This window comes from Giraffa tippelskirchi, chromosome 3 (assembly GCF_054371585.1).
Source record: "Giraffa tippelskirchi isolate mGirTip1 chromosome 3, T2T-mGirTip1v1.2.pri, whole genome shotgun sequence".
In the NCBI taxonomy this organism is placed as follows: domain Eukaryota; kingdom Metazoa; phylum Chordata; class Mammalia; order Artiodactyla; family Giraffidae; genus Giraffa; species Giraffa tippelskirchi.
The window spans coordinates 45,293,865-45,310,860 of record NC_137277.1 but is presented as its reverse complement, the minus strand read 5'-3'; the positions used below and the strand labels follow the sequence as shown (position 1 = coordinate 45,310,860).

Genomic DNA, 16,996 nt, shown 5'->3' with positions numbered 1-16,996 from the left:
AAATGGCAAAACCCACTCCAGTATTCTTGCCTGGAGAACTCCATGGACAGAGAAGCCTGGCAGGCTACAGTCCATGGGGTCACGAAGAATCGGACGCGACTGAGCAACTAACACTTTCATAGAGTGATAAACTCTTATTTATCCCAAATAGTACATTATTTCCATGACAAATCAGTATCATTAAGATCTCTGATTTATAGCTAGTTGGGCAAAGGAGAGGGGGAAGAGAGGAGAAAGGAAGGAAGGAAGGAAGAGAAAAAGAGGGAAAGGGAGAGAAAAAAGGAAAACTGGGAGAGACAGATGAACAGAGAGCAGAGACACAAAGCAAGAAATTAAGTCACCAGGCATCCTGCAAAAAGACAGAGCATCTGTCTCCCAAGCCTCTGAATGGAAAACAGAATGAACAGAATGTTCTCCATCATTGAGCAGCCAAATCAATTTGTTAATTGAGATCAAAAGAGCATAAATATTATAACCCTGCAGTGAAACCAAGGAACTGAAGTAGAGAATAGTTAAGTCCCAAAGGCCAAATGTGTATATCACGACACAGCAGATACCTGAAGCAATGAAATGACCAGCACAATTTTATGAAAGCTCTTTGTGTGTTAATCACATCCCTGATGGGGGTGAGGGGGCCCCAAGTTAATGAAGTCCCTTAGAGCTGTATGTAGAGAGCACTAACTACAGAAGAGAAGAGATACCCCCACTCAAAAAGACTTGGAGTAGCTGCTTCCTAGGAGTAAGTCTGGAAGAGAAGGTCCCAGAGTGAAAACTAGTGCATTCTCCTCCCTGGTCAGACCAGGATGGTTTTTAAAGGAGTTGGTCACCATTTAAAAGATTAACTTTTTTCAAATAAATGCATATTTAGAGTGTTGACATTTAGAAAACGCAAGTTTTGTGAAATTTGTGATATGTTTTAGAATCATAAATGTTAGATGAATGGTAGATTATATTTAATGGAATAGAAAAGGAAGAATATTGTTTTTAAAAAAAGATGAATTCTTTTCAAAGTCACAAGAGCTCAACTGCTCGTGGCCCATTCCATTATCAGAGATTTTGTCATAAAGTGTCAGAGCCTTTTCTCATGATTCCCACAGTCTCCAGAAGTCTTCAGCTTCTTGAAATTATTGTTTGGGATTCTGGTATTTATAGCCTGCATTTTGAGGCCCCACAGTTTTCAGTGACAAAGCTTGTATGCACACATACAGATGCAGAAAGGGAGATAAAGATGGAATATAAAGCAAGAGAGTCAGCAAGCATAATTTAGAACGATCCATGCATCCCAGTGTTCGCTGTACCACTGTTTACAATAGCCAAGACATGGAAGCACCCTAAATGTCCACTGACAGGTGAATGGATAAAGATGTGGTGCATATAGTCAATGGAATACTACTACACAGCCATAAAAGAGAATGAAATAATATCATTTGCAGCAACACAGATAGACCTCGAGATTGTCATACTGAGTGAAGTCAGTCAGAAAAACAAATATCATGTGCTATTCCTTATATATGTAATCTTAAAAATGGTAGAAATGAACTTATTATCTACGGAACAGAAATAGTCACAGATGTAGAAAACAAACTTATGGTTACCAGGGGATGGGGGGGAGGAATAAATTGGGAGACTGGGATTAACATATACACACTTCCATATGTAAAATAGAGACCTACAGTATAGCACAGGAAACTCTTTTCAGTACTCTGTAATGACCTATATGGGACAAGATTTTTTAACAGAGTGGATATATATTTAAAGAAAAAAAGATAACAAGATGATATGTGGTTACAATGGACTTTGGGGGATTCTTAACCCTGCTCCTATTCTTATCCTACAAAGCAAGGCTGAACCTAATCCAACAACTGTGGGTTTATAGCCTCAACATAATTTTTTAATTATTGAAAACTGGAGATTGGAAACCAAAGATTATCAGTCTATTAAAAGAAGAAAACAAGTCAAATTCTGTTGCAAGGAATCTTACTAAATAAGTAGAATATTGTTGTTTAGTCACTAAGTAGTGTCCAACTCTTTGTGACTCCATAGATTGTAGCCTGCCAGGCTCCTCTGTCCATGGGATTTTCTAAGCAAGACTACTGGTGTGGGTTGCCATTTCCTTCTCCAGTGGATCTTCCCGACCCAGGAATTGAACCCACATCTCTTGCATTGGAGATGGATTCTTTACCACTGAGCCACCTGGGAAGCCCATTAAGTAGAATATATAGGCCACCAAATATAGTTTAAATTCCAAACCATCAATTTCAAGCAATTTGAATAAACCTACATTCTATTATTGTATTTTAATTAGTTCCTTTAAGATTACCATTATAGCATTTGTCTGGTTTGTCATCTTCAAAGATTAACTATTTTCTTTATAAAATTCTCACAGTCCTAATGGTACAATTCATGAAAACAGAAAAGATGAAGGGAAAGTTCTGTATTTTGTGAGTTTGTTCTTAGTACAGTGGCCCTCTGGCTTTCTAGGTCTAAGTAATGAGCTAATCTTTTTAGCTCTCAAAAGCTAAGTAAGTCAATTTGACTTACAAATATAGAACTAAGTCTTAAAAAAGAACATTCAGAGGAAACTCTCTGGCATGATGGAAATATTCTGTCTCTTGATTTGGATGTCAAAAATCATCTACCTAAGCACTTAAACGTCTGTGAGTTTTACTGCTCCTAATTTTACTGTAAAAATCTCAATTTTAAAAAATAGTATTTGACTGATGGGTCAAGATGTATGGAGTATTTTGGTGTGAATAGGGTTATATGTTTTAATTTCCAGTTAATTCTTTTCTTACCTGTTGTTTATAAAAATAGTAAAAAATAGACAGTATCTATTAACATAGCCTCTGTCATTTAAAAATTGTATTTAAAGATCCAGCTGAGATCTCTAGGCTCGGTCATTATGCTTGATTTTAGCCTGATAATACTTTTCTACAAGTGAAAGTGAAAGTTGCTCAGTCATGTCCAACTCTGCAACCCCATGGACTATACAGTCCATGGATTCTCCAGGCCAGAATACTGGAGTGGGTTGCCATTCCTTCTCCAGGGGATCTTCCCAACCCAGGGATCGAACCGAGGTCTCCTGCATTGCAGGCGGATTCTTTACCGTCTGAGCCACCAGGGAAGCCCAAGAACACTGGAGTGGGTAGCCTGTCCCTTCTCCATCTGATCTTCCCAACCCAGGAACTGAACCAGAGTCTCCTGCATTGCAGGAGATTCTTTACCAGCTGAGTACAAGGGAAGAAGTATATTCTCTCCTTTATCCACAATGCTCTGCTGCCAAAGATTACCATTGGTTAGAAAAAAACTTATAACTAATATTGTAGTGGGACTTCCCTGGTGGTCCAGTAGTTAAGAATCCACCTTCCAATGCAGAAACAAGGATTCAATCCCTGGCTGGGGAAGTAAGGTCCTGCATGCTGCAACTAAGATCCAGTGCAGCCAAATAAATAAATAAGTATGTTTTAAAACTAATATTGTAGTGATGATATGATAAGTACAGTAAGTCAGACAGAGAAGCAGAAATATCCAATGACATCGATTATATGTGGAATCTAAAAAGGAAATGATACAAATGAACTTACAAAAAGAGATTTACAGACTTAGAGAACTGAACTTATGGTTGCAGGGATGGGGAAGGATGGGGGAAGAGATCGTTAGGGAGTTTGGGATCAACATGTACACACTGCTATTTTTAAATGGATAACCAACAAGGACCTACTGTATAGTACAGGGAACGCTACTCAATGTTGTATGGCAGCCTGGATGGGAGGGGAGTTTAGGAGAGAATAGATACATCTATATGTGTGGCGGAGTCCCTTCACTGTTCACCTGAAACTGTCAGAACATTGTTTGTTAATTGGCCATATCCCAATACAAAACAAAGTTGTTTTTTTTTAATTTTTAAGTAGATTCAAGTATTTACCAGCATACTATGGAGAGAAATACTGTTTTATCTATCAAGGAGTATTGTAAAATAAAAACAATAGAAGGACAAAACTTCATACTTGCCTAAAGTGAAAGCTGTCAAGCAAGGAGATAATTCTAGTGGGAAAAGAGCTCAGATAACACATGAATGTGACCTATGAATAAGCTGAGCGGTGTGGATGCATTTTTTATTAGTGAACCATCCTTACACTTGTCTGTATGCCATTTTGGTCATGGTGTATTATCCTGCTGAAATCAGTTTGTTAATTCTCTCAGATATTTGCATCTGTCCTTATGAGATTGGTCTCTGGGGGTGTGTCTGTGAAAGAGATCTTCATCAAGTTTTGCTACCAAGATTAAGTAAAATGAGTCAGGATGGTGTCTGTCCATTTCTGTTCTAGAGGGTTTTCCATAGCACAGGAATTACCTAGGGCTTGGTTTGCCTGTACCATCATCTGTGCCCAATAATGTTTAGGAAAATGTTTTTATGACAACATAAAAAAATTTTCCCTAGTTATGAATTGATTCTGATTATTTCACCTTTCTTTGAGTCAATTTTTATAATTTATATTTTCCTATAAAAGCATGCATTTCACAAACTACTTAATTTATTAACAAAATTATAAATGTCATTCTCATAATTTCTAAAAACAGCACATCCTTTCTTAAATCCCTTTCTCATTCCTCATGTTAGATATTTGTGTTTTTGCCTTGTTTTATTCCTGACTAGACCTTGCCATGGGTTTAGTTGTTTAGTGGTCTGTTCAAAGAACCAACTCTTGGGTTTATCATCTATATTGTTTTTCTCGTGCATCAATTTCCACTTTTATCTTCACTAATTTTTACTTTGATTGGTTTTTTTAGTCCTTTATCTAGGTTTTTCGTATTTAATTTAGGCTTCTAGAGACTTCGCTGGTGGCTCAGAGGTTAAAGCGTCTGCCTGCAATGTGGGAGACCTGGGTTCGATCCCTGGGTTGGGAAGATCCCCTGGAGAAGGAAATGGCAATCCGCTCCAGGATTCTTGCCTGGAGAATCCCATGGATGGAGGAGCCTGGTGGGCTCCAGTCCACAGGGTCACAAAGAGTCGGACACGACTGAGCGACTTCACTTTCTCTTTACTTACTTTCTTCCCTGGTAGCTCAGCCAGTAAAGAATCTGCCAGTGGTGCAGGAGACCTGGGTTCGATCCCTGGGTTGGGAAGATCCCCTGGAAAAGGGAACGGCTACCCACTCCAGTATTTTTGTCTGGAGAATTCCACGGACAGACCATGGAGTCACAAAGAAAGAGTCGGACACAACTGAGCTACTAACACTTTCACTACTTCCACTTTGGTATTTAATTTACTTCCTTTTTCTTGTTTAATAACTAAAGTATTTAAGGCAGTGTGTTTTCTTTTGAATATAGCTTTGACTGCATCCATGAATACTAATGTAAAATTCTCTTTCTCGTTAACTTGTTTATTGTCTGTAACTGCAATTATCATCTCTTTAATCCAACCTAAAGAGATACTTTAAAAAAAATAATTCTCAATGACAAGGTTGTTTTACTGTTTAACCTTTATATACTTTTCTAGTTTTACCTCACTGAGATTAGGGCCGGTGCATATCCTACTTTTTGTAAGTGGGAAGAGGAGTGTTACTTTTGTCCCAAAACATAATCAGTTCAGTTCAGTCGCTCAGTCGTGTCCGATTCTTTGCAACCCCATGGACTGCAGCACGCCAGGCCTCCCTGTCTGAATGCTCTGGGGACCACAATAAATGTGTATAACATTTTCATGTAACTACGAAATCAAATCTGTTGATTATTCAGTCAGTCTCCACACTCATTTGCTTTTTGACTACTTGAACTGCCAAGCACTGGGTCACCCACTAACATCACAATTCAGTCCATTTCTTTTGTATGAGAACAGTTTTTGCTTTGTTTCAGTACCATGTTATTCAGTTGCATGAAGATGATGTTTTTCATTTTTTGTTATATTTTTGTCAATATAAAAGAAACAAGTTTTGTGTTTTTTTGCCTTGGATTTTGCTTTGTCTGTTATTCCTATTCCCATCCTCACTTTCTTCCTGGCACGTCTTTGTCCATCCTTTCATTTATCTTTCTGTGTCTTTTTGTTTTAGATGCATCTAAACATCTACACTCCATTATAAATGGAGTATAGTTAAATTTTGTTTTTGACCTAATCTGTGAGCCATCTTCATCCAGTAAAGGAGTTATATCCCATTTCTTATAGAAAATGACAGTATTTTGGCTTTTTTAATTTGTGTTTTTCAAGCGCTTTCCATTTTTAGTACTTCCCTGCTATTTCCTTCTTCTTATCTAGTTGTTGTTGTTCAAGTTTTATTGATTCTCTTTTTACTAATGATTGGAAAGTTATACATTCTTTTTGCTTATCTGGTTGTGTTCACTGTTTGATTATCCATACGGAAGAGAGTCTAGGAGAATTGAGTTAGATGACCATCAGAGATTGTATCTGCCCTGCTCAAACCTTTAAAACCAAAGAGGAGGAAGGTTTAGATTTATCACAGCATAGAGATTTCCTGGATTATGAGAAATAAGAAGGCAGCTAGTAGGGGGAAGCCTTGATAAGGAGTTTCACTTTTGTTTAGAGAACTTATTTGTGTGTTTTGGGTGCCCCGAGATCTCTAAGGTAAGATCCCTTCTCTAACTGATGTAATTGCATACAGTACCTTCCCTTGGTGTGATACTTCTGTAGTTTTTCAGATTTGGCTGGCATATCTTCTCTTAGAGTGTAAAGACCTTTGAAGGCAGAGGGGTTTTGTTTATTTATCTTTTTTGCATGCCCGAGTTGCTCCTATTCGGTCCTTACTACAAATTTTTGAGGCAGACAGAGCGTCTAGTAGAATCCTTATTTTGCAGAAAAGGAAAGAGTTGCCCTCCAAATTAAAGGATTTTTTCAAGCTCACATGGCTAAATGGAGATGACACCCAGGTCATCCTTTACTCCGCTGCCTCCCCCACTGACCATCCTGTCTCCCAGAACAGAAGGGACATCCTGGATGCTGTTTGTCTTGCCTTGGTGACAACAGGGACTTAATCTTTCATTATTTGTGCAGCAGAGGAAAGTAGGTGCCGTTTTCCCTATTTTCTGCTGGGACTCGGGCACACCTGTAAGCCCTGAGCACACACATGAGGAATTCCTACGCCAGGTGAAGTCACCCAGACGGGGGAATAGGGAAGGGCATGAAGGGAAGCCCACCCCCTGAGGTGGGAAGGCGGCTCAGAAAACCATCAGAGACGCCTCTGCTCTGGCCCAGCAGCATCCAGAAAGGATCCTCTCCCTGGATGGTTTCAGCATTCACAGCTGCATCGGTCCCTTTCCCCAGACCCCTGCAGCTAATGTTGCTGGGATGTGCCGGCCAAGTTAGTGCTATTAGAATTCTCATTTTATTAGGCTTTAATCAAGCTCTCCTGTGAAGTGCTCCATTAATTCAAGTTTGCATTTTGCATATAAAATAATCAAAGGAGAGTGAAGCATCATAGACACAGCATGTTTTTTTAATGAAAATGATATTTTTAATTTAGTCATATAAAAATCATCTGGGGGTGGGGAAGGGAAGAATTGGGAGTTTAGGATTAGCAGATCTAAAGTAGTATGTATAGGATGCGTAAACAACAAGCTCCTCCTGTATAGCACAGGGAACTTTATTCAATATCCTGTGATAAACCTTAATGGAAAAGAAATGAAAAAAATATATATGCATATATATATATGTATAACAAAGCAAGTGAAAGTTGCTCAGTCATGTCCGACTCTTTGCAACCCCATGGACCATAGAGTCCATGGAATTCTCCAAGCCAGAATACTGGAGTGGGTACCCTTTCCCTTCTCTAGGGGATCTTCCCAACCCAAGGATCAAGCCCAGGTCCGCCATATTGCAGGCGGATTCTTTACCAGCTGAGCCACAAGGGAAGCCCATGTATAACTGAGTCACTTTGCTGCACGGCAGAAATTTACATTGTAAATCAGCTATACTTCAATAAAATATTTTTTAAAGAACTTTTTAAAAAGCCAGTGTAGGGACTTCCCTGTGGCCCAGTGGTTAAACCGCTACGTTTCCATGCAGGACAGAGGGCGAGTTCAACCCCTGGTTGAAAAACAAAGATCCCACATGCCATGTAGTACAGCCAATAAATTAACAAAATAAAATTATTTTATGTAAAAAAATGTACACCAAACAAAAAATCATCTGGATGAGATACATCTAAGTGGGAGAAAGATTTATATATTCTCTTACACAGGCCTTAAAAAGCCCATGATCCAAGAGGGAGGAGACATAGGTACACCTATGGTTAATTCATGTTGATGTATGACAGAAATCAAACCAGTATTGTAAACCAATCATCAATCAATTAAAAATAAATAATTTTTTTTTTAAAAAGCCCATGACCTGTGTAGGTTTGTGAAACAATTTCCAATTCCTTGAATATTTTCCTTTCTCTCCTTTGAGCCAACCCTGGCATTCCTTAAAATCAACCTAAAAACTCACCTCCTCTGAAAGTTTATTTCCATGACATTTAGGGAGACTTATTTTTACAGCTTATGTTCATTTGTACATGATATTTGGAAAAGTCTACTGTGATAGAAAGAACATGGGTCTGGGTCAGTCTGCAAGCTTGTGTTCCAGTTTCAAGGTCTACAAATCAGCTCACTTCTTTGAGCCTCAATTTTCTTATCTGTAAAATATGGGCATGAGACTCAATGGTCTTCCAAATGTATGAACTGTTAAAAGTTCTTCAGTTGTTGGGTATTTGTCTCTTCCACTCATCCAACTGGGTCATGAATCCCTGTAGAACAGAAAAGTATACCTTCTTCATCTTTGGTGCTTCCGTCCCCACGCCTAGGCTGCCTGGCACTCTGCATTGCCCCCCAGTGGTCATCCTGTCAATGCTGATTGCCAGACTAACTGACAGCACCTGTGGTGGCCAGGAGGTGGCACTTTGGTATTTTCTGCAATCAAATAACAAACCACAGAGTGAGAGATCACTCAGGTACCTGCTTTACTGACCAAAGTAGATCTAGTGATCAAAACAACCAAGGAGCTATATCTTCTAAATTTGCATATAATAAATAAAATTTGGTAGTGGTGATGGTATACAGGTCTATGGGTCTTCATACATGCATAGATTTCTGGCATACCACCAAAATGAAGATACACAGTCATCCCATTACCCCCCAGAACTCCTTGTGTCAGACTCCACCTGACTCCAAACCCTGACAGCTCTATTCCAGAATATCTCATAAATGGAGTCATACAGTAATGTATCCTTTGAGACTGGCTGCTTTCTCTCAGCAGAATGCCTTTGAAAGCAAGCCTTGGTATTGCATATCCATAATTTGTATTATTAACTCATTCCTTTTTATCGCTGAATAGCATTCCATCATATAGATGTATGACAGTTTGTTTATTCACCTGTTGATGGATATTCTGGTTGTTTCCAGTTGGGGGCACTTATGAATACAACTGCTTTAAACACTCATGACTGAGACCAGGTGACTCAGTGGGTAAAGAATCTTCCTGCAGTGCAGGAGATGCAGGCAGCGCAGGTTCGATCCCTGGGTTGGGAAGATATCCTGGAGGAGGGCATGGCAGCCCACTGCAATATTCTTGCCTGGAGAATCCAATGCATAGAGGACCCTGGCAGGCTATAGTCCATAGCATTGCGCAGAGTCAGACATGACTGAAGCTACTGAGCACGCACACATGCAAACATTCATGTATAAGTTTTTGTGTGAACATAAATTGTGCTCTTTTTTTTTTTTGGCTAGGTCTTTTTTTTTGGCACTAGGTCTTCGTTGCTTTTTGTGCAGGCTTTCTCTAGTTGCAGTGAGCGGGGGTTACTCTTCCTTGCAGTATGTGGGCTTCTCATTGCAGTGGCTTCTCTTGTTGTGGAGCACGGGCTTTAGGCGCATGGGCTCAGTAGTTGTGGCTCGTGAGCTCAGGGGTTGTGGCGCACAGGCTTTGTTGCTCCACGGCACATGGGATCTTCCTGGACCAAGGATCGAACCCACGTCCCTTGTATTGGTAGGCAGATTCTTATCCACTGCGCCACCAAGGAAGTCTGAACATACGTTTTTATTTCTCTGGGATAAATGCCTGGGACTGAGATTTCTAGATCATGTGGTAATTCTGTGCCAGTCTGTTTTCCCAGTGACAGTACCGTTTTACATTCATCCCAACAACGTGTGAGAGTTCCTCTGATTGTTCTACAGCCTCACCAGCATTTAGTCTTATCACTTTTTTGTTGTTCATCTTCCTCTTTGTTTTGTTTTGATTTTGGCCATTCTGATAGGCTTGTAGTGGTATCTTGTTGTCGTTTAATTTCCATTTCCCTAATGGCTAGTAATGTTGACGTCTTTGCATGGACCTATTTGTCACCCATAGGGCCTCTTTGGTGAAGTGACTTTTGCTTATTTTAAGTTGATTTGTTTGCTCTCTTGTTGTTGAATTTTAAGAGTTCTTTACTCTGGACACAGGTTGTTTATCAGATATGTCTCTGCAAATATTTTTTCCCCAGTCTGGATGCTGACTTTTCATTCTCCCATCAGTGTCTTTCTTAGAGAAGAGTTCTAAATTTTATGCAGTATTTTTCTTTGTTGGGTTGTGCTTTTGGTGTGATTTCTAAGAAATCTTTGCCTAGTCCAAGGTCACAGAGATTTTCTCCTATGTTTTCTTCTAAAAGTTGTATGGTTTTACATTTTACATTTAGACCTATGACCCGTTTTGAATTACTTTTTCATAAAGTGTGAGGTTTAGGTAGGTCAATGTTTATTTCTTTTGGCATGTGGTTGTTCAAATCCCAAGAAATGCTGAGTTACCCAAATGCTCAAATGATCCTTTCTCCATTGACTTGCCTTTGCATTTTTGTGAAAAATCAATCAGTCGTAGTTATGTGGGGCTATATCTAATTCTCCATTCTGTTCCCACTGATCTGTTTTTGTTCCTTTGACAATCTTCTTGACGATTATCTTTCTTGATTACTGTTACTTTATAGTAACAGTAATAGAAAATCAATATAGAAAATCAGCTACTATGAGTCCTCCAACTTTCTTTTTCTTTTTTTTAATTAGTTTATTTATCTATTTTTTAACTTTACAATATTGTATTTGTTCAATTTTTATTTTTTCAAATTGCTTTTGCTATTCTAGTTTCTTTGCCTTTCCATATATATTGTAGAATCAGCTTGTTGATATCTACCAAAAATTCTGCTGGAATTTTGGTCGGAATTGCATTAAATCTATAGATTGATTTGAGGAAAATTGACAGTATTCAACCATATTGAGTTTTTCAACCTACAAACACTTTATTTCTCTCCATGTATTTAGATTTTCTTTTATTCCTGTCATCAGCATTTTTGTTTGACTTCTTTCATCAACCTTTCATAGTTCTCAGCTTACAGATCCTACACACATTTTGTTAGATTTATGTCTAAGTATTTTTGGTTTGGGAGTTGTGGATCATTTTGGTTTTAAATTTCTGTTTCCAGTTTTTCATTGCTGGTATATAGAAATAGTTTTGTCTGTTGCCCTTGTATTTGTGACCTTGCCAAACCCACATAGTTCTAAGAGCTATTTTGTGAATTCCTTGGGACTTTCTACATAGATGATCATGTCATCTGAAAATAAAGTCATTTGTTTCTTCCATTTTAATTTGTGTACCTTTTAATTTATTTAAACCTGCCTTGATGCACTGGCTAGGGCTTCCAGTATGAAAGTGCCCAGCAGCAGTAAGAGCAGAAATCCTTACACTGCTCCTGATCTTTGGGCAAAGCATTCAGTCTTGTACCACTTAGTATGATGTTCGCTGTGGCATTTTGGTAGATGTCCTTTTTCAGGTTGAGTTGTCTTCTAATCCTTTTTGCTGAGAGATTTATTTCATGAATGGATGTTGAATTTTGTCAAATGCTTTTTCTGCGTCAGTTGATATAATCATACGGCTTTCTTTTTTATTCTGTTGCTATGATGGATTACATTGATTTATATTTTTAATACAAAACCAGCTATGCATTTCTTAGATTAACTCCGCTTGGTCATGATGTGTCATTGTTCTTATGTAGTTTGGGATTTGATTTGCTGATATTTTGTTGGCCAGTCTAATTAAATCCATGTTCATGAAGAATATTGGATACTGGTTTTTAGTTTTCTTTTCTTGTATTGCTTTTGTCAATTTTTGGTTTCAGGACAATGCTCATAAAATGAGTTATAAAGTGTTTCTTTTCTTCCATTTTCTAGAATACACATGGAGAATGGATGTTATTTCTTCTTTAAGTATTTGGTAGAGTTTACCAATGCAATCATATGAGCCTGTAGTTTTCTTTTTTGAAAGGTTTTTAACTACAAATTTAATTTCTGTGATAGATAAAGTAAGCTTCAGGTTATCTATTTCTTCTTGGATGAGTTTTGGTAGTTTGTGGCTTGCAAGGAATTGTTTGGTTTTGTCTAAGTTGTTGAATTTTATGTATAAGGTTGTTGTAGATATTCCTTTTTTATCCTTTTAATGTCTATGTGGTCTGTAGTAATAGCCCCTCTTCCATTCCTGATACGGGTCATTAGGTCTTCTCTCTTTTCTTATTTCAAATTAGAGATTTAGCAACTTCACCTATCTCTTGAAAGAACCAACTCTTTGTTTCATTGATTTTACACTATTGTTTTTCTACTTTTAATTTCATTAATTTTTGGTCTTATCTTTATTATTGCCTTCCATCTGCTTGTTTCATAAAACTTGATAAAGATTAATGTCACCAGTATTATTGAGTAAAACCATTACAAGCTGTTTAAATTCATTCTTTTGAGAACCATCCTAACAGTTTCCCATGCTTTATTTCTTTGCAGTTGACCGGTCTAAGCGTCTCCAATGGAAAGGACCAACTTGTAGTGTTCCATACAAAAGACAACAAAGACCTAATTGTCTGCCTCTTCAGCAAACAGCCAACCCACGAGAGTCGAATTGGAGAACTGGTTGGAGTCCTGGTGAATCATTTCAAGAGGTAAAGTTTGGTTTTTGTTTAACGAAGGCAAGTTTAAAATAGATGAAATCTTTCATCACAATTCTCACTGAACTTGTTTCATGCCAATTTTAGCATATTGAGTTATTTTCCTTCTTAAGGACAACTTAAATCATCTGTTTCACAGAAGGCGAAATTAGCATCCAGGCTCAGTTTCAAGATTAGGAATGATCCTCTGCTTTTCCAGCCTCCAGCTGAACCAACAGTGAGAGATTTCCCCAATGGCGATTTCTTCACTGCCAATCCAAACGTAATTAAATCCAAAAGACAGAAAACTTACTTTACATTCTTAGTATCACAGCTTCTCATTTATCCCAAGTATAATCAATTCAAGTATCTGCTATGAATATAAACAAATTAGAAGGCAGGTGTAGGATGACACGTGGGTCCACAAAGACTAAGGGAATTCTAAGAAGCAATTACCTCTGCAAAAACATGGAGTCATGAGGGAATGTGATATTGTCAGAGAACTTCATAGTAAACCTAGATGATGCCCAGTGTGATTATGTATGTCTATGTAGTGAACAGTGATGTGAGAAAGAAAAACAGGGAACAGATCCTGATGGTGATGGTGTTCAGTGAGTGGGTAACTCTAAGTAGAGGGTTTTTGTCTGGTTACTTATTGGAGTTGTTTTAGAGATGGAGTTTTTTCTCTAAACAAAGGCATATTTAGTGTCTGATATTCACACATGTAATTCTACAGTGTGCCTTTTTGCTGATAAATGCATGGAGAATAATTTTAGAAGTGACCTGCAGAGGTCATTTATTTTATTCTCTTAAACCTTGTATTCTAGACCAAAACAGATCTTTCAATATCTTATATAGTTAAATGCTTTCAAATGGTATAAGTGAAACGATGTTGAGTGGTCACCTGGTGGAAAATAAGAATCTGACTGAGGAATTACCAAAAGATAACAATAAATAGGCCTTTGAAAAATTGCCTTCTATCTGCCAAATAAAGCTAAGAGAACTACTGAAGAGTTTAGAATGTAAGAGAAAGACATGGAGAAGTCATCTCTATAGTAAAGTCTATAACTCGAATAAGCAGGTCCATTTCCTCTTAATATGTAGTTGTAGCAAAAGATGGATAATCAAAAGGGATTTTAATTTGTTACCTTTCATTTGGATGCCTGTACTACTAAAGAGTTTTTGCCTGGGACATTTAAGTATTTTTGCTCAGTCTGAGTCCTTGTTTCTTAATTCCTAACTCCTGTTAAATGCCTCTACAAGTGGTGGAAATATGTGGGTCTAGTTCTGGAATCCATCAATGACTCCCTTGTCCTAGCATATTATCTGAGATACCTTTCTATCTTTAATATATGTAAGAATTTTAAATGTCTTTAAAATGTATAAATGGAGGGAAGGGAAGGCTGTCAAGATACTGGGATTTTTCAGTTATTCCTTGCGTATTTTTTATTGAAGTATATTGATTTACAGTGTTTCCTGTATAGATGTACAACAAAGAGATTCAGTTATACATGCATATAGATCTATTTTTTTCAGATTCTTTTCCTTTATAGGTTATTACAAAATATTGAGTATAGTTCCCTGTGCTATACAGTAGGTCCTTGTTGGTTGTCTATTTTATATACAATATGTATATCTGTTAATCCCAAACTTCTAATTTGTCCTTCCTTTACCCCCTTTCCTCTTCGGTAATGTAAGTTTGTTTCCTATGTCTGTGAATCTGTTTGTTTGTAAATAAGTTCATTTGTATCATATTTTAGATTCCACATATAAGTGATAGCATGTTGGTATTTGTCTTTATCTGACTTACTTCACTTAGTATGTTAATCTTTAGGTCCGTCCATGTTGCAGCAAATAGAGTTATTTCATTCTTTTCGTGGCTGAGTAGTATTCCATTATGTATATATAGCACATCTTTATCCATTCATCTGCTGATGGACATTTAGGTTGCTTCTACATCTTGGCTATTGTAAATAGTGCTTCTGTGAACATTGCAGTGTATGTATCTTGTCGAATTGTTGTTTTCTCCAGATACATACCCAGGAGAGGGTTTGCAGGATCATATGGTAGCTCTGTTTTTAGTATTTTAAGGAACTTCCATTCTGTTCTCCATAGTGGCTGTACCAATTGACATTCCCACCAACAGTGTAGGAGGGTTCCATTTTCTCCACACCCTCTTTACCATTTATTATTTGTACACTTTTTAACAATGGCCATTCTGATCTATGTGAGGTGATACCTGACTATATTTTTGATGTGGATTTCTTTTATAATTAGCAATATTGAGCATCTTCTTATGTGCCTTTTGGCCATCTGTATGTCTCTTTGTAGAAATGCTTTTTTAGACCTTCTGCCCATTTTTTAATTGGGTTTTATATATATATATATATATATATATATTGAGCTGTATGAGCTCTTTTATTTTTTTTGATGTCCCTATCCTATGTTCCTAATTCTATGAATTAAGAACTAAAGTACAAATGAGAGGGGAAAAAATCCTTCTGTCTGGCCCTAGAAAATTCATGCTTGGAAATTTTGACTTAGAACTATAGTCAACTTGCTATTGACTTCTTGAGGAAAGGTTAATTTGATTTTTTTTCCCAGTTGTTTTTCTTTATTGTCAAGTATCAGAGCATTGTTGTAATGTTGCAAATCATATTGTATTTTATAAGCATAATGATGTGGCATGTAATCTTTCTTGTCGCTGGGTTAATTTTGTAAATCCAAAGGTGATAAGAATTTAACTCCAGACCAGTACTTTATCTTTAAGAGAATTTCCTTAAAGTACATTCTAAGAAGTTCTCTAGTTAAAAGTTGGGAGGAAAAGGCCCAAAATAACAAAACATACCATTGATGGGCTGAATCTGAACAGGAGTCACTGTCTTTAAAACTTTTAAAGAGAGAGGATTAGGGCTTAAAGTCCGTGAACAAAATTCCAGCCACGTATCAGAACAAGGGGTTAGGGCAGGGACTCCCTGAGTTCAAGAGATAGAGACAAGAGTCTGGGAAGATCAAGGCAACTGAAGTTTTCAGGACAGATTGCCAAGGAGGAAAGAAGAGCACAGAGAGGGAGTACTAGAGATCTGTGTAGGATCCCCCTCAAGTTCCAAATAAGTCTTAAAAGCAAACCCAAAGGGATCAAACTGCTACCAATTAGTTTAACTATGTCCTAGAACAGAGCTCATGAATGTTTATAGCAATGCACAAGTATCCACCCCCAACAAGGCAGAATTCCCAATGTCTGACGTCTAATCAAAAATTACTAGGCATACAAATAGGCAGGACAGTGCAATCCAGTACAAGGGGAAAACCATTATCCAATGGAAACCAACCTGCAACTGACAAAGGTGTAGGAATTAGCAGATACAGACATGAAAGCAGTTATTATAACTAAATTTCAGGTGTTCAAAAGTTAACTACAGACATGGAAAATATTTTTTAAAAGGAGATTCAAATCAAACTTCTAGATGAAAAATACATTGATGTAGGAAACATTTCATGATTAAAAACAAAGACAAAAATGATAAAGCTTATGGCTTTCTCCTCTACCTAATGAATTTCTTGTGACCATCTTCTCTCACAAATTGAAGCCAGCCCTTTCCTGGCATTTTTCCCCATACTAATCTGAAACTGAATCCAACTAAATATAAATTAGCCTTACTCTCACCTCCTTCAGTCTTTCCTTAACCTGGACCCATTATTTCTGCCTCTGCAAGAACTCACCCACACATTTCACATTTTCTAAAACATTTGAAGACAGTCTTTTAATGAAGTATATTCTGAGGTGTGACATTTACAATATTTGACAACCAGCATGGCTCAGAGACCATTCAGCACAGACGCCCTTCAGAAACACCTGATCCAGCCATACTAGCAAGTCCTGGCTACATTCCACAGACCAGAAATTACACCAAAGAAGAAAAGAAGGGTGCCTGAAGTCAAATATGTTTAGGATTCCCTGATGAAGTTAAATAGGTTTCTTTACTGCATTACTTCCCAGAGCTTGTATTAATAATATGCTTTGTTCATTTTAAATACAGCAGTTAAAAAATTGTGTTACACACACACAATTGTGT

The 16,996-nt window shown here is 37.5% G+C and overlaps 1 protein-coding gene across 5 annotated transcripts in view; it reads left to right on the top strand.

Annotated features, from left to right (window-relative positions):
- Positions 1–16,996, top strand: part of MYO1D (myosin ID) — a 357,962-nt gene that overhangs the window by 239,577 nt on the left and 101,389 nt on the right. For all 5 annotated transcript variants that reach the window (XM_081579798.1, XM_081579799.1, XM_081579802.1 and 2 more), the window contains one exon: positions 12,781–12,935. In XM_081579798.1, coding sequence (XP_081435924.1) covers positions 12,781–12,935 — 155 coding nt within the window. The remainder of the gene's footprint in view (positions 1–12,780; positions 12,936–16,996) is intronic.